The 23,656-nt window shown below is 41.6% G+C and overlaps 2 protein-coding genes and 1 long non-coding RNA gene across 3 annotated transcripts in view; all 3 read right to left on the bottom strand.

Annotated features, from left to right (window-relative positions):
- Positions 1–13,777, bottom strand: part of limd1a (LIM domains containing 1a) — a 19,007-nt gene extending 5,230 nt beyond the window's left edge. The window contains exons 1-5 of the mRNA XM_085177150.1: positions 11,875–13,777; positions 6,634–6,735; positions 2,444–2,511; positions 1,120–1,182; positions 469–599 (exon numbers count right to left, since the gene is read on the bottom strand). Of these exons, the coding sequence (XP_085033276.1) occupies positions 469–599; positions 1,120–1,182; positions 2,444–2,511; positions 6,634–6,735; positions 11,875–13,087 (1,577 nt within the window). The 5' untranslated portion in view covers positions 13,088–13,777. The remainder of the gene's footprint in view (positions 1–468; positions 600–1,119; positions 1,183–2,443; positions 2,512–6,633; positions 6,736–11,874) is intronic.
- Positions 13,778–18,873: 5,096 nt separating this feature from the next.
- Positions 18,874–23,656, bottom strand: part of lars2 (leucyl-tRNA synthetase 2, mitochondrial) — a 39,398-nt gene continuing 34,615 nt past the window's right edge. Inside the window, exon 21 of the mRNA XM_085177149.1 lies at positions 18,874–19,232. Coding sequence (XP_085033275.1) covers positions 19,053–19,232 — 180 coding nt within the window. The 3' untranslated portion in view covers positions 18,874–19,052. The remainder of the gene's footprint in view (positions 19,233–23,656) is intronic.
- LOC146507767 (uncharacterized) lies at positions 20,243–23,654 on the bottom strand. The gene is made up of 2 exons (XR_014876835.1): positions 23,335–23,654; positions 20,243–22,193 (listed from the first exon to the last, which is right to left on the bottom strand). It is a non-coding gene; the product is annotated as an uncharacterized LOC146507767 (long non-coding RNA).

Below are 23,656 nucleotides of genomic sequence, written 5' to 3'. Positions count from 1 at the left end.
AGAGCCGCTGTGGAGAGCGAGCCTTTACAGGTGCTGCACATTCAAATGTGATTGCAGTTTGTCAAAGCGGTTAACAGTTCCCACACATGCATGCACACACAAAACCTTTCAGACCTCTACTTGTATTGCAGATTATGTCCAATAATGGGAAGAGCCATGGCTCTGTGCCACTATTCACACCTCTAACTGAACAGTGATATTTTCTTTCCTCCCTCCCCCCCTCTCTCTTGCCCCCTGCCAGAATAAACTTCTCATGTGTCTGCCACATGTGGCAGAGGGAAACTTAGTCAACCCGTGCAGGCCTTCTCAACCTGATCCCGCCATAGCAGAGGAAAGTTAAAGGGCTGTGCTAGTGAGTTCAATTGGAACATGAAACCTGGACATGTTTTCCCAGTGTCACTTTAAACTAAATCCACCTCAGACAAATCCAGGTGCTCCTTTCATTACTGTGTAACAAGCGACACTCACCTGTGGTAGTCTTTGACACAGTAGATCCTATTTTCGGTGTCCACAGTGAAGGGCACTCCATCAAGGCTCTCGTTACAGATGACACAGCGGAAACAGCCTGGGTGGTACGACTTCCCGAGGGCCTGCAGGATCTATGGAGAGGAATGAGTAAAACGCTTCATGTTTCTTGGTATTTTGAATGGTCACCATAAAAAAAAGGAAAAAAAGAACATTTTGGTGGGTTAACTGAGTCATCATCACAGCCCAGAATAGACTAAGACAAATAACTCGGCAAAATACAAGAAGCAAGCTTACCTACCAAACAAATCACAAAGATTAACACATTTTATTTACAGCAAGAAAAACTAAGAAATCTCCTTTACTCAGCCTACTGAATGGTTAACATATGCAGACATAAACAGAAATACTTTACTTCCTGACTTGTGATGACATCATATCGGGGTGTTTTTAAACCACAAGCCTGTGTGTCTGTGTTTGAGGAGACAGACAAAGACACAGAGCCAACGCTCTTTATTGAGTCATCATCCAGATGTGTGCATTGAATGCTCATTTAGGATGAAGTAACCACGTTTAGTGCCGAGATCAGCAGACTCTGACACACAAAAATCACACAGAAGCCCATTCAGCTGACGAGAGGAACCCAACAGTTACCATGTCCATGATCAAGTGTCCGCAGGCGTTGCATTTGTCTGCAGACTGCTGGAAACCAGAATACTACAACAGAGAAAACACAAATATGGTTTATTAACAGATTTTCTCACAATAGGACCCCTCAACAGCTCCACAGTGTCTACTCTAGGCCAAATCCCAGGCCATCTGGGCGGCTGAACTAAAACCATCTCTACAGTTTGTTGCAGTAACATTTGCTTCAGTGACATTTTTTCCGATTTAGTCACAAAGTCAGTACAGTGTAGTTAGTTTTGAGTATATTTAAGTATTTAAAAAATATTATGCAGGAAAATATCAGTGCACATGTACAGGCCTGGCAGAATACATATGCATATATCACCACTTCATGCAGAGAGCAAAGCCGGAGCAAATTTAATTCAGTATAAATGTTGATTTTAATTGAGAAGCTACGAGCTTTTGGTGGAAGGGCAATTACAGGAGGTTTTACACAGAGAGGGCTCGCGGGGTAAACAGACACAGGGCTGCTGAGAGAGCAAGAATGAGTTCGTAAAATACTTTTCACATGAACGCAACACGAACACCAGCTATAAAACGCAGACAAAAAATTCATGACAAATTCTAACTTAGGCTTTTAATTGAGTTGAATGCATCCGTGATTATGCACAGGGAATGTTCTTTCCATTTTTTGCAAAGTACATGTGGGAATACTCTGATAGTCCAATTGGCCTGACTGCCCTCCAACCCATCAGCAGTAGGAAAGCTGTTTCTCCAGTAACAGACCTCTTTCCAGTCTCACTTTAAGGAAGTTATTCACATTGAATACTGGAAATTCTCTAAACTGTGTCAGAAGGTCATGCCTCTGTTTGCCATTTGCATTCAAGTGGAATGAAGCAGTTTTCAATGATCATGGGTTGGATTAAGGAACAATGCACCCCCCCCCCCCCCCAAAAAAAAAAAACCCCAAAAAAACAACAACAACAAAAAAACTTCTTTGAGCAGCTCCCTTATTTACAAGGGGTCGCCACAGTGGAGGGATATTTGATTTGTCAGACATTCCTATGCCGGACGCCCTTCCTGATGCAACGCTCCTTGGGACATTCGTCTCTTTCTGGTCTTGAACTGGCGAACTTGCGCACAAACGGTGGGAACCTGTGATTTCTGGTATTTTAGGCAAATCACAAAGTTATCTGATTTTAGAAATGAGCCATGACAGAAGGATACTGACTGGCATCTAAACTAAATCTAATGCTTTTTTTTTGTTGCATTTTTAAATCCCAGTGATGGTTATCAGACCATATAATCCAGTTTAAGAAAACGAAATATTGACTCTTTATTGACTGCTCACCAGGAAGTCTTCTTCACAGAAAACCTTCCCTCCAACATAGTAGAAAGCTTTCCCTCTCAGTCTTCGACCTGCAGAAACAGAGAGAACAGTCTATTAGCATCATTTCCCTCTTCAAAGTTGTCCACAGCTGTGACTAACAAAAACGTCTTATTCCCTCTTACTGAAATATGAACATTAGGCAGTTTAGAACAGGCTTGAAAAGATAACAACAGACAGTTGAACTGCCATACTGGAAAGTCTTACATGAGCCACGAGCTTCATCTCAGAAAATAGTTACACCACGACTAAGGCATTAAGAATGTAGAGATTAATTACAGCTATTCAAAAGGTAATGGGCCGTCTTGCAGTATTCATTACGTCCTGCTGAATTCCAAGCAGATTAATCAAATAAAGGGATTCACAGTGTCTTGGTGTCTTAATATAACACTACTGTGGCACAGGGCAGGCTACAATCAGGCAAGGAACACATCTGGGTCTAACACGTGCAGATAAAGGGCTCATTAAATCTAATTATTGGACAGGTAAACTGATTAAAGAGTGCCCTGTTGAATTTCATTGACACCATAGGCCAAATCCTCCAATAATGCACTGCTCTTCTTTGTTCCTATCTAATCTCCTTCCACATGCTGGGTATGCTTACTTTTTGTCAAAACACGCGTACCAAGCCCTTGTGTGCTTCACATAGCTACGCCTGCCCAGGTCCCACAGGAAGAAAGAACATTCCTCGGATTTTGGAAGTGGGGAGATGAGGGAGGGGACAGCAGAGGAGAGGGAGGGGTTAACCTTAGTGAACCGCAGACTTCTTTATCTCTCAGGCTCCATCCCACAATCTGTTTACTTTTTTTTCGTGTAACCAGTCTACTTGTTCCAGGAGACAGATCCACATCCTAACCTATACCAATTAACAAAAACAAAAAGCCTTTTCATGATAGAATAAGTACTGGGGCTTTTTTCTCTGCAAATGATTTCTCATTGCTTCATCTTTCAGCTAATTGTTTGACGATTTAAAGTCATAACTGGACTGCTTGGAAGCAATGAGCTGGAATAAAAAGTTAAATTAGATCTAAACCATGAAACCTCATGATTTCTATTTTTCACTGGGTAGTACATTAACTTCTTCAGGAATTTACAATTTCGTGATCCCATTTTAACTGAGTAAAAATGACCATGCATTACCAAAGTGTCGCCTAGACTACCAAAAGAAGAGCCAAGTCATTCTGATCAGACCACGGTGGGGAACTGGCCGTGAGTAATTACTGATAGTCCTGGAACTGTGTCCCTAAAGGAAACAGGGAAGGATGAAGGGGATGAAAGTGAATTATGGACCATTCCTCTTCTTCACATTCTTCTTTTTTTTTTTTTTTTTTTTTTTTTTTTAGTGAGTCACAGAGGGAAGGCTTTGCACAAAGATAAGAGCTTAATTAAAGTCAGGAGTCAGCAGTGACGGTTTGAAAAGCACAAGAAACAACGTCTACGGCGCTTTCATAAAAATGTTAAACACCTGAGGGACAGAGCCAAAACACAGGGCCGGGTTCTAATTAAGCAAATCTATGAATTCCCTCATGTGATCCCATTCAGAAAATGAGCAACTCATAATGACCCTGCCGTGACTTCCCAATCAAGCCTCAACAAATCAAGTCCTCAACTGTGACATGTCAGAGATTGGTCTCACCTTAAAATCATTTCCTGTTCTATGAAATCACTGATGTACTTTTAATTCACAAAGAAAATTAGTATTTTTAAGACTTCTTTGAACTTCGGTTGTTTGGTCAAGACCCTGAAAATGTAGCCTCCAGATGTTAACATACCAGCAGACTGAAGGACCAATAGGATCCTGGCTTGTATCCTCCGGAGCCTGCAGACTGACTTGTATTATGGGCTGATATTGAGAAAGCAGAATCTGTTTATCACTGTTCTTTGCTTCACTGCTGCAGTTCTAGGCTATCATAGTAAAATAAATGTAAAAACCAAACCACAACAACCACAATTTCCTTTTTATTTCCATCAAGATTAACTCTACAGATGCAAGTTTTCATGAGTGTCTCCAAGCATATAAATTTAAGAAGCTGTTTTTAATTTTTTTTCTTCTGAATTACACTTTTTTTTTTTTTTTTTTTTTTAAACAGTTCCACAGACCATCTGAGAAGTAAAACTTGGGCTTTTTCTCTCTAACTGAAACTGTGTTTTTACCTTTAAATGTCTGTAAACAGTAAATGATTAAACTAGAAGGAAGACCCCTGCAGCGAAGTGCTGAATCTCAGACGTGCAGCCTGAGCTCTCTTGGCCGCCAGGAATGTCCGCCTGCCTTTCACAGTCACCTGGGGTGTGTGTGTGAGTGTGTGTGTGTGGAAGGAGGTTCATGGTCATAAAATCTTATGCAACTCAACACATGTAGCAGTTATGCTGACACACACATTTTGGAGACAGGAGGAAAAATAAAAAAAAGGGGCAATGCTTAATACACGAGTACTGAGTAGCTGACTCTATTATGCAGCAAGTATTACATATGCATGTGTATCTTTCGTTATGTTCCTGTGTGCTGGCTCTGTATTGCGTGGTAAATGGTCTCCCTGTCTCACACTGTACTCCCAGCTAACACAACAGCGCCTACTGTCCTCCTGGAGCTGGGGCTACAGAGGGCCCCCATGCCTGCATTCCTCCCCAGATGAGATGCTTTCCCCCGGGGCTGCTCGGAGCAAACACAACCCTAATGCCCTCGCTTGTAACAAGCCATGAGAGGTATGTGCTGTGTAAACTTTCTCCCACCACTTCAGGAATCAGCTACACTCTGAGCCACCATGTAAACCCTTAGAGACATGCAGTCCTTTCCGTTAATCGTCTTCATGCCTGAATGAGCGCCGTTGTCACTTCTTACTAGTATAAATGTTACTAGGTACAGCTATATTAGGACTGTGCCCATCTCTCTTACTTACTTTGAAATGCTCAGTTCCTTAAAAACATGATTTGTTATATTTTAACACATTAACAGGTACAGATAAAATCTTATCTCATGCACTGTTTCTAATTTGCAACTTGCATTTGTTTCTGATGCATTTTTGGCATTACCATAATTCCTGTAGGGAAAAGCTCATTCTGTGGCAAGGGCAGCTCCTTTAAATCCATACTGTTACATACATGTCTGAAGGAACATAAAAATTAATGAGATCCATGTCTGAAATCAGGACTACAAGATACTGCTAAACCCAGCAATATTATGCATCTCTTATTATAATTCAGCTACACCATTTTCCTCACAAACAAACATGACGGAGGGTAAAGGGAAATAGAGGTGTTAATTACACATTTGAGTGTATAACCAGAAAGGTCAGAGGTGGTGCAGAATAATGAGCCTTGGCAGAGATCTCCAGAGTGCCACAAATACCCTGCATACCCATAATCTGATAATTGGGACAGAGATTTTAATAGTTGAAGCCATGAGTGAGGTCATGCTTTAGTGGGGGAAGGAAATTAACATCTAGCTACAGGTCAACCACCAATCATAAGTAATAGGTCGAAAGCGACAAAGTAAACTAAACCCTTTAAACATTATTTAGCACAACGTTGATAGAATCCACAGGATCTATACGTGCGGCCGTTCCCACACTTTTCATATAAACTCAAAGTTGGAAAACTGCATCTGCCCCCGATAAGCAATATTTAAAGAAACACACAAACAAATGAGAGATTTGGTCTTTGAAGTCGATGCCAAAGCATCTTTGAACAAATAAACCCTGTAGCCAACCGGCCCAGTGTGAAACAAGCCACTCTTGTTTCCGTCCATGTGCCACAAAGCACACATTCCTCCCAAGTGTGGATGTGGGTTTAAGAGTTGAACTCCTTAAAAACACTCAGAGAGACACTAAGTATTATTCGAAAAGCTAGCTTGTTGAAAGACAGATGAATTAGGCAGGCAAAAAGACTTTTAGTATGCCTTTGTCTGGGCTGAACAAGTGACTGGCACACCCAGAAACCAAACACTAGCAGCAGAGGACAGTAATCCCTAAATAATTGCATGTTTTTGCTTGGGGGCAGTGAATGAGCGAAGAAGAAGGTACCACTTTGATTCAAGAGTAGAGCTTCTTTGGCAGCCTGTTAGTTAGGAGGTGACAGCAGCTTTATGTGTGGAGAAAAGTGTTTAAATGGGAGCAAAAGTGAGAGTATGCGGCACACGGGAGTTTGTGTGTACTTACTACAGGCGCTGCAAGTGAAGCAGTTGTCATGGTAGAGGCTGCCCATAGCCTGGCAGGCTTGATTGGCTCCATGCACTGCCTTATTACACTTCACGCACAGCCCTGGAACAGAACACAGACAAGAAGACACACATTTAACCAACATGGCTGTCACGGTTCAGGTAAATTCATGTTACTACAGCATAAGGTATTAATTTCAAATATAAAAACAAAAGGTTATTTCATCAGTTTCTGGAGAGAGGGAAGAGAAAACTTCAGGAAGTTTAGACTGAAAGGGGAAACACATCAGTATTTGCTTATTTGACTTGGCTTGAAGACTTAGAAGTCTATTAATAAAAGAGCTGATAAGAATCAGAGCAGTCCAACTTTTACAACATACACAGTTAATGTGTCCCGATATCAAGACATGGGAGTGTAGCTAATATTCATACACACTCACGTCCACGTCGGTGTTATTTTCTCTCTCTCTCTCTCGTTGGGTGAAGATTACTATTTCTGTCCTTTCAACAAGCCTTTCACATGATGGCACGCCAGGAACATTACATAACTTCTTCCTTGACTCTGGACAGCTCCTGAGCAACACAAGGTTACCGTGTGATCAATATGCAACTATTTATACCGAGAGCTGCATGAGGATTGAGAGAATTTCCATAGAACCCTCCTCTGAGCAGAAACAGTAGGACGTGGTACCCTGCTACCCTGCAGCTTCACAAGTACTCTGTTTAATCTGCACTGGTCACTTCACTTTATTGTTATTGATATTTATATTTAAAAGTGCAATACTGTAATTTTCTGCTGCTCATTCCTGTGCAACATCCCATCTGCCCTCCCGTCATATTTCTTTTCAAGATTTTCTTATTTAATCACTAGTGTACATATATTTATATTTATATTTATAGATACATATATAATTAGTCATCTTTTCTCTTTTACCATGTCTCTCTAATATTTTGCTCCTTACTATTTTTCTATTTTTTTATTTTATTATATTTTCTCCTACTGTATCATGCTGCTGAGTGACTGCTGCTCGTCAAACACATTTCATTGCAATGTTGACCCTGTGCTAACTTGCATATGACAAATAAAACTGAAAACTGAAACTGAAAACTGGTATGATAAGGCAAACTGACATATGGACTGCCATCGCTGCTGCCTGATGGGCTGCTAAATCAATCACCTACCTACAGTGAGATATGACTACCTAATTGTTAAAACAGAACGGGCGATGACACCGATGGTGGATGAAAGTGAGACCTCGAGTTTCTCTTTTAGTGAGGGGGAAGTTAAGTAAAGGCAGGCATGAGGTTATTTGCGTGTGTTTTTATAGTAAATCTCCCCAGAGACTAAGAAATGGAGCTCAGCAGAAGAGTGTGTTACAGCCCAGCCCAACCTAACACAGCTCAGCTTCTCCAACACTGACAAAGAAACTTCTGTTTCCATTGTATCCAACACTCATCATATGACTGTGTCCTCCACAAACATGCTGTTACATTTAATAGCCCTCGTCAAATGATTCTCAAAACAGACTTCCAGTAATACAGTTGGGCTATATATACATATATATATTTATAATTCAGCTAAACCTCTGCTGATGCCACCACAGAGTGCACATCATCAGGGGCCCCACTGGCTGGAAAGAAGATTTAGAGATGACAGAGGGATATTATTAGAAAGCCAAAGAATGTTGCTCTTATGTAAGCTTTTTGTTTACATGAAAACATGATAAAGCAGTCATACGAAGACTAAAATACCCTATTTGAATAAGTCAAGATCAAATCTCAAGTCTTCTTAAAACAAAAAAACCCCGCACACACAGAAAAAAACAAAACAAAACACAAGAACAACAGAAGAAAGGGTACAAATACAACAAAACACTGTTTTTTCAGGGGGTTTTACGTTTGATTTGTATGCACTACAAGGGAAAACAGGCTAAAAGTGTAGCGTCACTTTATTTTTCCTGTTTTAAAACTTTAAAAAAAACCCTGTTACTCACTATTGCAGTTTGTGCTTCAATCACTTTGACATGAGTCACCTACACCTACATTAACTTAGATGAACACATCCACCACATGAACTCTATAAAAGACACACGCATGAATGCAATACTTTCTAATCTGCTCACACACACATCACACCCAGAAGTGACACAGTATACCAACTTCTGCCAGTTACTGTAGCACATATACATACACGTGCACACACACAGACAAAACCATGCAGATGTGAGCTTGGGAGGACATCCCAGTCACATACTTGATCAAAAATAAAATAAATAAATTAGCCTCCAAAAGGCCTGCCAGAGCAGAAGCCAAGAATCCCTGGGAAGAGTTAAGATGAAGCTTTCCACTCAACAGCCAGATGGGATAAATTAATCCTCCATCTTAACGCAACACTAAAAACTCTCCACAGGATGCATGTGTATGTGAAAGTTAGAGGAAGAGGCCAGGCAGAACTGGGATGTCGCTTCTTCTTTCTTGAAAGAACTCCTCCATAAATCTAACTTCCTCTCAAGTTCTTGCAGCCAAGGACAAAGCTGCATCCACAAACCTGTCCCTAAATTTCTCAGACTGTCTGCTCATCCATTCAAGCTGCACCACAGGCACCCCTAAACTCGTCTGGGACACCCCCGCCCCTCCTTTTTGTATCTCAAGACCTCATTTCTTAAATTCCTCACTCTCTTCCTTCAGACATTCCTCAGTGTTCCCTTGGTGCAGCCATTGGCAATGAACTCATTTTCCCAGAACCTCCAACTGCAGTTAATGCCAATCTACGGAGCCCCTCTGATGACATGGTCCAAAAAATAAATAAATTGTGGCCACAAAATACTACTTCGTGCCCTCGAAATACTATTTCGAGGGCACGAAATAGTATTTCGTGGCCACAAATAAGTATTTCGTGCAAATGCTATACCTATTTCGAGGGCATGAAATAGGTATAGCATGCGCACGAAATGCTAATTTGTGGGCACGAATTGGGTATAACGTGGCAACAAATTACCCATTTGTGGCAACGAAATAGATAACGTGCGCACATCATATTGATACAATTCCTGGACAGCTGTGTAGCATAAGATTAGGCTAAACCTATACACCATGGACAGAGACAGTATGAATGAGTTTTATTTTAGGCTGGGAATGAGCTACAAATGCATTTTGAAAAGCCTGCAATGCAAGGAACCATTATTACGGAGAGACATTTAAACAGGATATTGAGAGCCAAGTTGCTTTACAGACGTAAATGCGACCTGGACGCCGGGATAGATTTTATTGTCAACCAACTGCAAGGGCCTGGGAAGGATCACGGTTATCGGTCAAGTGTTTCGTGGCTACAAATTAGCATTTCGTGCGCACGTTATACCCATTTCGTGCCCACAAAATAGTATTTCGTGGCCACAATTTATTTATTTTTGGACCATGTCATCAGAGGGGCTTCGTAACAATCAGCACAGTATGCAAACAACATAGCCCAATATATGCAGGCATATATCAGTAACTTAATATTCAAGCACTACTACAAACGATTTACAAATTAAAACATTAAAAGAGCTCAAAAGTAGGATTTTTCGGGAGAAACTTAAGCATGTAAAAAATAGCCTACACTAGTTTTTATCCCCCACCTCTGGTATAAAGTGATGACTCAGAGGATGAGCCATGGTCTGGTGGGAAACTCCATATAGGAACTGTGTGGGCTATGTAGGACAGTGTGTGAGAAAATAAAGGCATATATAGCATCATTTTGAAATCTTCAACCCCGGCCTGTTGCACACTGTGCTCTCCCACACATCCACATTGCGTTGGCTATTTGTGCACCTCATCAGTGACTGTGACGTATGCCAGAGGATCTTTCCTTACACACCAATATAAGCACGTCACAGATCTGGAATGCCACATCTGTGACATTCCAGCAGGAAATTCCTCCAGCGAGGATTCATGGGTGGACTCCATGTGCATGTGTGGGGGTCTCCCGCTCTCTCTTCCTTCCCACCATGTTTCTCTCTTGAATCCTATTTTCAAAGATGACTTTGGCTTTGAACACCTGAGGATCTGCATCTGTGATTACAGCCTATCAGCTGATCTCAAAGACAAGCATCTGTTTTTGTATTTTGTTTCTCTCCCCAGCATGTATTCATCTTCTGATAGCACCTGCAGTCCGGAGAGAGCAGCTTCAGTGCTACATGCACCAACAGGAGGAATGAAAACCAGAATATGCAGTTTTTCTTTCCAAACTCAACAAGTTGAGAGCAGCAGCTTGTTTGTTCTTCATATGACCCCAAATTCTAACATGTACAGTCACATTGATCAACTTAAACCAAAGCAATCACATAAACTCCTTGGTTTGTCTTTTTGTTAAATTGTTAGCAGTAAATACTCAAATGTTGACAGATTTATATAAAAATTCTCCAGAGATGGAGCTGGAAATCTGGGAATTTCTTTTAAGTGCTCCTTGCAATATAACGAGGTCAAACACTTTATGCCAAATAGTCCCAAATTTATATCAAACTGAATGGGAGACATTGTAGTTTTCCATGTGCTTGAGTTTGGTGCATGCACAAACTTGACAACGTGCTTACAGAAAGCGTAATTTAAAAAAAAAAGTGTGCAAGCACAGGTCTCTGTCAGTGACATCATTCTAGTGTCAATCAAACAAACTGGATGAGGGAGGAGCATCAATACAATTACAAACTTAATGCCCCACAGACCCAAAGTGATAAAGCTCTAAGTACAGAGTTAAGGGCCTCAATAGTAATCAATTACCTCCCTGAGATGAGATAAGAGGCTAACAGTCTTCTTTCTGGCCTCTGACATTCTTTTACTGCCAAAGGGTTTGTTGTGGGTAGGCAATTAAGCAATTACATGAGACATGACAAATTAGAAAATTATTCCGTCTGGATTCCAGAGCGGAAAAGGGGGAAAGGACCACCACGGCATCGGTCGACGTGCAGTTTCACAGACAAAAAAGTGTTGGCATGTATTCATGTCACCAAAAAAGAAACACACAAGACGCACGTCTGCAACAGAAACCCACAACAGAAGGATTACAAAAGCTGACAAAGGGTACACGTGTCAATGAATGAAGTAAGTGACCAACTTGCCTCATTCACTGGCACATGTACCCTTTGTTGTTCTTCTGCTCTGGGTTTCACATGTTTCATGTTGGTTTATGTTTTGGACTGTGGTTTGGTGGTTCAGTTGCCCAACTGGCAGAAATCCCCTTGTTAATACTTGCAATCTGAATTCTTACCAAAGTAGTCAGCCTTTGGCTGGGCATCCATCTCTTTTTCCAGTCGCTTAGTGAGGGCTTCTAATTTTATTTCAGCTGCTGAAGGACTTTGTTCAGGTGGATGTGTCAGGACGGACTGACAGGGTAGCTGGACAGGCTTAGAGGAGCCCAGGACTTCAGCTTCAGCACTGTTGGTCTGTCCACAGGCAGGCATTTGGCTCTGACCTTGACCTTGGATGATGCTTTTGGAGACACTGCTGGGGTTTACAGCAGAAGATGTTACCTGGGCTTTGGGCTGAGGCGTTTCAGAAGTTGTAGAAAGGACAGAGGAGGCAGCCACGGGACCATTATGGCTGGCAGATGGTTTAGAAATTGGCGGTGGCGTGTAATGGGACGCAGGCTTGGTGGAGGGCTGCTGCACATGCAATTCAGCTCCTCCTGTGAAGGCACTCAGAGGCAGAATAGGCGCCAGGTCTGGTTTTGCTGAGCCAGAGGGCTCTCCGACCCACCCTTTAACTGGCCCAGCAGGAGATGGTGGACTTCTATTGACAGGTGGAGAAATGGCCTGATTCTGCTGGGATGGGAGACTGTTGAAGGTAGAAGGTGCCTGGGATAGGTGCTGGGATGCACTGCTGCTCCCAGACCCAGACAAAGATGGGGCAGGCTGGCTGTCTCTGGATGGGGCCCAAGCAGGCGGCTGGCTCACTGGGTGACGCGCATGAGAAGGGTTTCCAGAGCTAGGCGGGGAAGGGGTGGTATGCTGGTATGAATGGGGCTCCAAGCGCTCCTTACTGTCGTAATTGTTTCCGTACTCGTAAGCCCTGCCGGTAGGAAGTTCAGACTGGATACCCGTGTGGTGTCTCTGGCCGTCAAACTGTGCGTACTGACTCCCAGCAGCGGTGCTCGGCACAGGGCCAGATAGTAGTGGGGGCTTCGCAGCAGCTTCACTCGGCTGTCTGTAACTGTTGATGGGCGGTCTGTCTTTGGTGTAATGTATGCTGCTGTGACCTCCGTTCATTTTAATGGCCTCGTTGTTTCTGGCCATCTCCTCCTGGTGTTTCTGCATGTGTATTTTAGTCATTTTAGAGGCAAAAACTCTCCTCGTCTCTTCAAAGTCGGGGTTATTTCCCGCATCCCTCCTCATTCGAAACAAGCCATCTCTGGATGCTTCATACATGTTTAGGTCCTCGATAAACTTGCTCGCCTCAAGCCCCAAATCCTCGTATTTATCCATTTTTAAAAAGGCGTATCGCTCTGCTTCAGTACAGTTGCAAGTAGTTGTATCTAGCCTAGCTTAAACACAAATATCCGCAAACTTTACAGTCAGTAGTCCAACAGCTCGCAGTCTTGAGAGAAGAAAATAAACTTTCCCCCTCCCGCCTGATATTTCCGACCTTTTCCCCGTCCTTTAAACAGTTCGAGCTCCACGTCCTCCTCGGTGAAACTGTCCGTCCGTGAAGCTCAGCTCTGCCCCAAAGAAGCCGCCGTCCGTCTGGTTATAAATGTGAGCCGATCCCAGATCCGATACCCCCGGACGACCCCACAAACCGCCCTCTCCTCCTCCTCCTCTTGCTGTTGCTGCTTTACAGCTTCATTCAAAAACTTTGTCTTTCGCACCTCTGAAAGAAAAACTACTATAAAGCAGTCAAAAACAGAGAAGTTAACCCAAACCACCGGAGAACCGCTGGGGCACCGAGCCGTACGTGGCCGCCGGGTCGACAGTTGGAACTTAACGACGGAGCAGTTTGTTCCTTTAAAGGCACAGCGCTCAAATCAAGTAGGACAAGTAAGATAAGAGCTTTCCCCCCACACACCAGCCATTAATCAGCGTTATTTATGTAACCAGATAGCATATATCGGGTTTTAAAATAGCTCAGCTCGTAGGCATCCATTCTGTTAACTGTTCCATACATCATGTGTCATCTTTAAAAATATCACCGAGTTGACTCAATTCCCGTTCTTCTTCGAGGAAAAAGAAGAAGGAAAAAAACCATTCCACTTCCCTAACAAATACTAACTTTTATTTTCATTGTTTTATTGTTCTTAAACTGGACATTTTTTAAAATTTATTTTTACATTTTATACCGTTATTAATAACTTCACATTTCCATGGAAGGACGTGTGTTATTGTTGCCTTTATTTAAACAGGCAACAGGGTGCAATTACAATCCTGACAATAACGGGTTCACTGTTGAGGGTAGAAAAAAAATGAAGACAATTTGCATATGGAAATAAAAGAAGGCAGAAGCTGGAACTTGAAATTACTTAAAGTAACGTGTTACTCGTTATTAAACAGCATTGGTAAAATAAGATTTAAAAAGTAAATAAAGTATACCCCCTGACACAACTGTTTAAACTAGTCCCACTTCTCATAACAATCTGTGTAATTTAGTATTCATAAAGCTGTACAGTAACTACTGCATGGGTGTGTTTTTATGTGGTTTGGGTATTAACAGGCCTGTCTGTTTATGGCTGAATGACATCACACATTCCTGTTCATGCAAAACACACACACACACACACACACACACACACACACACACACACACACACACACACACACACACAGTGTAACCCCTTTGCATTGTGTCCTGACCTGTCTGGAATATTTGAGGCAGAGTTGGGGTACAGCAGGACAAACTCATAATGTGTAGACAGAAAATATTTTATGTGTCCTACATAAAGCCTGAGTGTGCTTATATTGTCTGACAGCCACAGATATTGTGGAAAAAAATACATATATATATGAAGCCTGGTGGCATAATAAAAGTAAAAGGTTTAGCCTGAAGAAACAGTCACTGTAATGCAATCTCTCTCTCTCTCTCTCTCCCCCCCCCCCCTTTAAGCAGGAGGCCTAACTTGCTTTACTTACCCCTTAAACACATTCATCAGAACAGCTGGGAGCACTATTGCTGTAAAGAAGGGGAAAAAGGACAAACCAGAGAAGCTGCTCAAATGTGTTATTGCTTAAATAAATTGAGCAGCATCCACAAAGTTATAAAATATTATTTATTTCAAATAAAGATGCAGTTGCAGCATGCAGTGTGGGACATTAATGAATATGTCCAAATTTTTATATCCAAAATGTTGTTAGCATGGCACTCTGACATGAAATTGCAGTGAGTGTCCTGGATTTGAACCCTGGATGTCTTGTACAAAACGTAATAAACTAAACATTTGAGAAAGCATCATAAAAGTGACAAAATTATATCTCCAGACTGACTTAAATTAAAAACGATATATTTTGAATATTATCTGTGTGCCATCCATAATATTGGTGTTGCTGTGTTCTGCATTTACTTTGCTAAATATCTATGGGGAAAATCCAAGCATGTGGTGACAATAACTCTGGAAAACATGAGCTCATTTAATTTCACCCGTTATGGTAATTGTGTCATTAGAGCCTCATTAAAAGAGAAAAATAGGATATAAACAAACAAACAAAAAAAAAGCCAGGTTTCAGACTTCCTACATGTTCATGGTTACATCAGATCTTAGAGGGGACAGTTAGTAGCACTAACTACTATTATTTCCAGGAATCCAAAGCTCTGGTGTTACTCTTTTATAAGGATATCTGACAAGGCATTTTGTAAACAAGAAATGAAAATGTAGCAGTTAATGAAATCTGCACAGCAGATAATGCCATATATTCTTAACCTAATGATCAGAAGTCTTTTTTGTTGTTGTAAGGCATTAACACTTCGATAAAAGCAGATGCAGTTTGTGAAATTGTTGGCTTTTACTTTGAAGCATTAGCAGTAACAACTCTACATGACAAGACACAACAGTTTGAATGGTTAGATGGAAATAGGTGGAATAAATAGATATGTTTGAAAAACCTGCATGTAAAGATGGATGAAAGAACAGCAAAGGAAGAATGAACTCTGGCCAATGCTTTATGATACAGCCTTGGATGGCTTTACAGTGAGGACATCTGTGTTTGTACTAAGATTATACATGGATCCTTTCAATACAAAACAAAACACCTTAGAAAGTGTTCCTCTGCACAGAGAGGGATATAGCCGGCACAGTAAATATATTAAATTCACAAAAGACAAACATAATCTAGAGTGGATTGTCTTAAACCACTCCTTATTTCTTTACATTTTGCTTCCAAGCAGCCAGACTGTGTCATTTTTTAAGTGGTCTTGAGCAGTATTTCTCCAGGCTTTCTAAAAGTCTTTTCATTTTTAGTCCAGTCCTTGTACCTGACCTTTTTCAGATGAATGTTTTCTTTTTGTTTTGTTTGTTTAAGCCACTCAATACTGACCTGTGAAATCATTCAAGCAAACTATCTACAGCAGATGAACTGAATTTAAAAATTATGTCCTTAACAAACAACTGACCCTTCAGTTGATTCATCGACTGTTCACTGAAATTTCATTAGAAATGGTCTCAGTGGAAGGGTGGCTGTCAGGAAGCAATCCTTAAGGAAGGGGAACAAGATGAAAAGGCTGAGGTATCCCAAATTACTCAAGAACTGGACTGAAAAATCAGTGACAACGGGTCTGATGGAGTGATGAATTCAAATTTGAAAATTGTGGTTCAAATTGTCATCAGTATGTAGCGAGGAGCTCAGGGCAGATGTGCAACCGAGAGTCTGTAAAACACAGTGGGCTCGCCAAAGTGTCCTGGTTTTGGGGCTGGATTTCAGCCAGCTGTGTTGGGAATCTTGTGAAAATGGAATTATGAATGCAGAAAGTATCATAAGATTTTGATCCACCATGGAATACCACATGGAAAGCAACTGATTGGCCATGGTTTCATTTTTTTAGCTTGATAATAATCCCAAACACTTCCAGTGCAGTAAAAGCGTCTCTAGATAGAAAAACACACAGTGGAACCCCATCAGCCATGGCCTGGCCTCCCCAGAACCCGAATCGCAACATTATTGAAGCAGTGTGAGATCATCCTGATAGAGAACAGAAAAAGAAAAAAACATCCAAAGAGCTTTGAAAGTCCTTCAAGAAGCCTGTAGAACGATTCCTGAAGACTACTTAAAGAAACGGCAAGAGAGTTTAGGCTGTGTTGAAGAATAAAGACGGCCATACTAAGTATTGTCTTTCAGACTCATCAGAATGGTACCAACTCAGTTTTTGCCCTACATACTCCATTTCGATCTATTTTCTAACATCTTTCAGTAAATCACTGCACCTATTTTCGATTTAAAATATAAGTAAATGAAGGGTGACTCAAAACTTTTGCACAGTATTGCAAATTAATAAATTAAGGTGTGGCAGTTAAGTGTATAATCACACGCTACCCAAATACAATTAAGGAACTAATGAAACTGTGTGAGCTCATTGTGTAAGCAAAGAGTACCCACAGATGACTACTTTTCCAGCCTTGAGGTCATCCTGCAAGATAATGAGCTGTGGCATTACAACGTCCCCCTGTGGGAACACACAGCCCCAGTCCAGGGACTCGACTTCTGCAATGGAGGGTGACCGGGACTGCGCCCACTGTGTGCTCCGCCCTCATCCGCCTCAACAGCAGAATTTCTCAAGAGGCAGAGGAGTGATTTAGTTCATCTCATCAAAGACAACCCATGCTGTACATGTCTTGTGTAAGAAAGGGTATGGCTGCGATCTGAAGAGAAAGTGAGTCACAGTGGATTATTGTTGCCTTTTCAATGATCCTCGTCGTCATGGAAACTGCAGAGATGATAAAAAGTGTTAAATGATGCCATGAGCTGAAAGTGACAAAATGAATGCATCACTGCAGTTCAGATCAAATTTATTCAAAGGGGCTAACTTTAGTCCAGGAAGGATTTTCTATCATGTCACTCAGACTGCTCTAAACAACAGTTACACTGTTGCTCTCTTTAATGAAGCAGCAACTCAGGGCCCATTTTTGAGGCCACCTGAAGTTCAGACATGCTTATTAGCTGCTGTTACCCGTGAGAAAAGTAAATGAAGGTGTGAAAAGAGCTGCAAAAAAGGAAGAGATCAGGGGTTTAAAAACAAACTCCTTCTGGTTGTAATGCCTATTTTAAAACAGACAGTTTGAATGTGATACAGAGATGAGCACAGAGAAGGTAAATGCCTCCGTTTCTTTGTCTCGCTTTGTTTTGGGTTGCGACGGCATCAAGCCATTGTGTAAATCTAAGACAATGAGAAAAACAACGAACAGAGTTAAAGTTCTTTACTCCCCTTCTCTAATTCCTGGTTTCACTTCCTGTTATTCTGTCTCTCTTGTGAGCCTCTTCCTGTCACCTGATGCTGAGAGATAAAGCACCAAAATATGGGAAAAGGATTGAGGGGGTCAGCAAGAAATTTTTTTTTGTGTGTCTGCACATTTTAAAAATTCAGCATGAGTAACTAAAAACAATATATACAGCAAGCCATGATTTTATCAGCTGCAAGCTGGCCAATATGATTCCTATCAAATTAAAAGCATGTCCTTAGCTATTACCCATATAGCTTTAAAAAACTCAACTAATCGGAGGTGTGGGCACAATAACTTGACGAGGGGGAAATTGTTTTACATATCAAGTGACTGCTTACTCATACTCATTCCAGATAGGCCAGTAGGCGTGTTCACAGATACATTTCAGTGCCTCTGGTGTGTGCGCTCTGCCAGGACAGCGCTAAGGGCTGAGTCATGTTGGTCTAACATCAAGACACAGAACCCATGAATAGGCACAGTTGGCCATGAGGGACAGAACAAATGATGCGGTGGCAAGGTTAAAAATCCCCTGACCGCGTGAGGCCCTTCAGTTAACTCCAGCTGGCCAGGGTTCACGCAGCGCCTCATCCAGTAGCCAAATGGCAGTCTATGTCTGTGCAGCCCAAAAACAGGCTCGGAGGTGCACACAAGTGCTGATAAGGCACAGCTGCATGACTTGGCTGAGACGTGCATTGGTAGATTGAGAGGTGTGAAGCTGTGAGTGCGATGCTTAAGGTAGAGAATGTGAACAATGACTAGAATCTAAAGTGGTCTTTGGGTGGAGGTGAGGTCCTGAATAATTGGGAGTCTGATTTAGAAAAGATAGGTGCTGCATTAAAGAGACTGGAAACCTGCAGTTGCTCTTTTATTAAAATAGAAAACATATAAATAAAATGTCTATATAGATATTTACATTGATATCATTGAATTTTTATCTGAACTGACGTTCAGCCTTTTATGTTTTCTTAAATAGATTTTTAAAAAGTCCACCTCTTTTGTCTGTCTCAAAAGCAGTGGTGAACAATCCAGTGTCACTCATCAACCAGGAAGTTGATGAGAGCAGTCCTGGGAGACAGGATGGCTCTCTTTATGCTGCGTTCGCTCAGAAACTTCTGTCCAACGGGGCTCTTGAGAACCAGCTGCTGTACCCGACTGGTATCTTTGGACACCTGCACAGGGACGGTCACAATGCCACAGGACTTGTTGTTTATCTAAGAGTAATAAACAGAAGGCGACAGATGAGAGAAGTTACTGAAAGGTTTTTTCCATTCAGTTATTTTGAAAAACAAAAAGTTCTGCCATTGAAATTTGTATTATAAACTGGCACAAAACTCCCAAAATAGCAGACTCCACATTTTCCCTCTACATATACAGTGCATCCTTTAAAACACATAGTTAGTGGTACGCATGGTAAGGACACTCGGTCTTGTATGTTTGGAAGCAAATGTATGTGTGCACACGCTGAACATGATGCTGCTTTTAGAGGTGGTTGTAAATTAAGGGTGTGCACGCTTGTGTGTGCGTGTGCTCGGGATTGGCCTCCATTCTGGGACAAACCCGAGTACGTGATTAGAGGACTGAGAGTGAGGAAAGCCACAACAGAGCGCTCAGTCTAAGGGAAAACCACCACCATCATCATCCTCACTGAGCAATGGAAGCTCAAATATATATACAGTGCGTGTGACTCAGAGATGTGTAAAAGAGTATTATTTTCACTAAGACACGGAAAATACATATGGAGTATTGTGAGAACAGAACTGGGCACACCCACCCGCACTCAGGCGTGTGCTGGTGGGTTTCCTGGAGACCTGTCCTTACCATAAACGCTACTTCTTCTTGCTAAGGTAACCCTTACCTAACTGAGTATTTACACAGAAATGTGCTGATTTCCCAAAATGTCACTGCAATGAGATTTAGATCTCTGTAGTGGGAATAGAATAAGTAGACACACCCATTTCTGTCTTGTGTTTCTCGTCTCTTTTTCCACGTAAAACTCAAGTGAAAGAGCAGTGCTGTTATTCAGCGTAGTGTTTGTTGAAATCACAGGTGTGTGTGCGTGTGAGAAGGGATTAGCAGGTTCTCCCAGGGGGATACTACCTCCTAAAAGAGAAAATAGTCACATTACAGCAGTTGGAGCTTTTATCTATTAGCCTAGTGGATATCCAGGGCAGAACGAAGAATAGCACTCTGATACAAATTGATTTTCTTTAAAAAAAACACAAAAAAAAAAACCCACTATCACAGCTGGATACGTCCTCTGATTGTCTGTGCATGATGAAAAACACCAATGCTTGAATTCCCGATGATGATGTACTCAGCTTAGAACCAGCCACAGGCTTCATTTTGGCTAACAGGCGTTTTTTTTTGTTGGTTTTTTTGTAAAGAAAGTACACGAGTGAGTGAGTGACAGCAAGGCAGGAACTCTGTTCTTAACTTTTAATTACTGACCAACTTGTCTTTTTAACTTTAAGCACAGTGTCCGACATGCTGACGCATAAACACACACAGGTACGCACGAACTTGTAAAGACATCTATCTGCGCACGCACATGAACACAGAGGCTAATCATAGGCTCTCCTGAAAATTACAGACTATGGAAGTAATCATGGAAGTAAAAGTGGAGAGTTTCAGGAAATGCTAGAGGACGTATGAGAAAAACAGTCTTAATAAAGTTCTGTATATACACTCACTGGCTACTTTGTTAGGTACACCTTGGTAGCACTGGATTGGACCACCAAAGGTGCTCGACTGGATTGAGATCTGGTGACTGGTGGCATTTGAGTGCACATTTAAAGGGACAGACACGAGCATCAGCAATACTCAGGTAGGTGTTAAAACATTGGTACTAATTGGTACTAAGGGACTAATGTGTGCCATTAGAACACCATCACCAGCATTATTTATGGATGCATGTGTTTTGTCTTTTTTTAAACACCAAATTCTGAACCCAACATCCCAATATCACAGCAGAAATCAAGACATTTCTCCAATCTTCTGTTGTCCCGTTTGTGTCTCCTCCCAGTGTCAAACTGAGGATTCCTCTGCATTAGGGCTGCCACAAACAATTATTTTGATAGTCGACTAGTCACCGATTATTTTTGCGATTAGTGGACTAATCAGATCATCATCCATTAGACGTAAAACATACAGCTTATTGCACCAGCATGCATCTGCTCTTATATAACTATCATTAGCTTACAGCTTTAAGTGTTTAAGGTATGTGCTAACTAAAAATAAAGACAAGATGAGAGTTTATTAAATTTTAATGACATTTGCAGATTGTTTCGGTGAAGTTTAATCTGCTTGACATTTATTCAGCTGTGTAAAAACTATAACTTTAATCTCAGCCAAACCGATTTAACCAGGAACCAATAAAATACTAAAAAAAAGACAAACAATAACATTTTTAAGTTATCTAAGTGACTTATATATCATGTTTAACCTGAGTAGCGAAAGACAGCAGTGGGTTTGAAAACGATTTGCCGGGAGTCCGGTGTTCTCACGGCTCTAGTGAGCCTTGCCCCCGGCTAGTTATCGTGCTAGTGGGTAACAGACGTCTCCGAAAACGTCGGAGCGCTTTTGAAAATATGTGGTGTCTTGATAAACTAAGCAGATATTTGAGGTTTACACAGCTACATTCTACCCTGAAAATATGTTAATCGTTTATTTTGTGACCCAGAAAGAATAACAGTAATATTAAAACCAACTAGCTGCCGCCATTGTTGACAACTGAGCTGGGCCGCGCTATGAGTTCTGGGACACAGCTTCTTCTTCTTCGGGGTTTAACGGCAGCTGGCATCCTTGTACACGCAGTGCTGCCATCTTCTGTTTCAGTCCGTTATTACACTCTTAAATCCTACTACTTATTCCTGCGTCTTTTGGGATCTTACAAAGCTTCAAACGAAGAGTCTACTATTAAATTAGTCGTCGACGATTTTAATAGTCGACGTAATCGTGACTAGTCGACTAATCGTGGCAGCCCTATTCTGCATGTTAGGTAAATGTGTTAACCACCATAATATGGAGTGTTCCCTGATTGTTACTGGTGGTTATTTGAATTCCTGTTGCAGCTCAAAGCAGTCTGGCCATTGTCCCCTGACCTCTGGCATCAACAAGGTATTTTCACCCAGAGACCTTTTACTCAGTGGATAGTTTCGCTTTGTCAGACCATTCTGTATAAACTCCAGAGTAGGGATGGGTATCGTTTAGGTTTTATCCGATACCGGTGCCAAACCGGTACTTTTGAAACAGTGCCGGTGCTTAAACGGTGCTCAAACCGGTGCTTAAAGAATGGAAAACACAAAAGTGGTCCAAAAACCTCTCATGTTCAGCTGTTTTTTTTGTAAAAAGATAACAATGTTAGCCTTTTCTGCAGCTATGGGGCATATATGGTATCATTCTTGGCTGGAAGCAGTGCTTAAACAATGGAAAAAACACAAACTTTGTCCAAAAACCTCTCATGTTTAACTGTTTTCCACTTTTTCTTTGGTCGTTTTAGCCTTTTTGTCCAGGGTGAAGGGAGTATCTGCCATCAAACAAGAAGACAGCTGCATGTAGCTATGATGGTGTTTGCTGTTCACCTTACATGCATTAATGTAATAACGTGGTTAGCCTACTCAACGTAAATTACACACGAACAACATTAAGCTACTCACGCAGAGAAGAACGGCTGCTGCTGCATCATCATCCGTCATCATTTCTGCTACACTGGCAGGGCTAGGGGCCAGGACTCTCCTCTTCGGGTTTTTGGGGGATGTTGCTAATTCCGGGTCCGATAACAGGCAACCCACAAGCAGTAGATGTGCTCGGTGTGAGGTCTCGCAGCAAGCTATCAAATACGGCGCATTTCTCGGCTTTAAAAAAAAAACACTATGCGTCGCCAGGTGTTTCATCAGATTTGAGGTGTTACCTCCTTTGACAGTATCACAGTATCACCTTAAAGCACTTGTTGCAGGCTGCTGAGTTTGCATCTTTTGCTGTGAAGTACAGCCAGACTTTTGACCGCTTCGCCTTGGACATTTTTAATCTGTAGCTCTGCTCTAAAAGAACGTACGTACCTGGACCCGCCTACTATTCTCGGAAACTTAAAATGATTGGCTAGAATCTAAAGTGTATCATTCCATACCAGTTGGTGGCGGTAATGCACCTTTCAGTTGTTTGCCAACCGCCAATACAAATGTAAGGAAGAAGAAAGTGTATCACAGCTCAGGAAAAAAAGCACCGAAATAAAGCACCGAAATGTGCGCTGCTTTTCGGTCTGGTTACTACCGTTTATGTCAGAACCGGTGCCATCATGGCACCGGATACCGGTACCCATCCCTACTCCAGAGTTAGTTGGGAGGGAAAATCCCAGTAGTTTCTGAAATACTCAGAACAGCCCATCTGACACCAACAAGCATTCCATGTTCACTTACATGACCTTTTTCCCCATTCTGATGTTTAGTTTGAACTTCAGCAGGTTGTCTTCACAATGTTTACATGTACAAGTGCAATGACCAACAAAAGAAAAGGAATTAGGAAATGTAAGTGCTTCATTTAACCTTGACAACCATTTATTTCTGTATTTATTTTTTCGGTCATAGAGTCAGAACCTTCAGCAGTGATGCATATTGAGTGAGTTCACGTTTATCTGAAC

Source organism: Neolamprologus multifasciatus, chromosome 11 (genome assembly GCF_963576455.1).
Source record: "Neolamprologus multifasciatus chromosome 11, fNeoMul1.2, whole genome shotgun sequence".
In the NCBI taxonomy this organism is placed as follows: domain Eukaryota; kingdom Metazoa; phylum Chordata; class Actinopteri; order Cichliformes; family Cichlidae; genus Neolamprologus; species Neolamprologus multifasciatus.
Note: the sequence above shows the minus strand (reverse complement) of the source record. Positions and strands in the feature narration are given on the sequence as shown.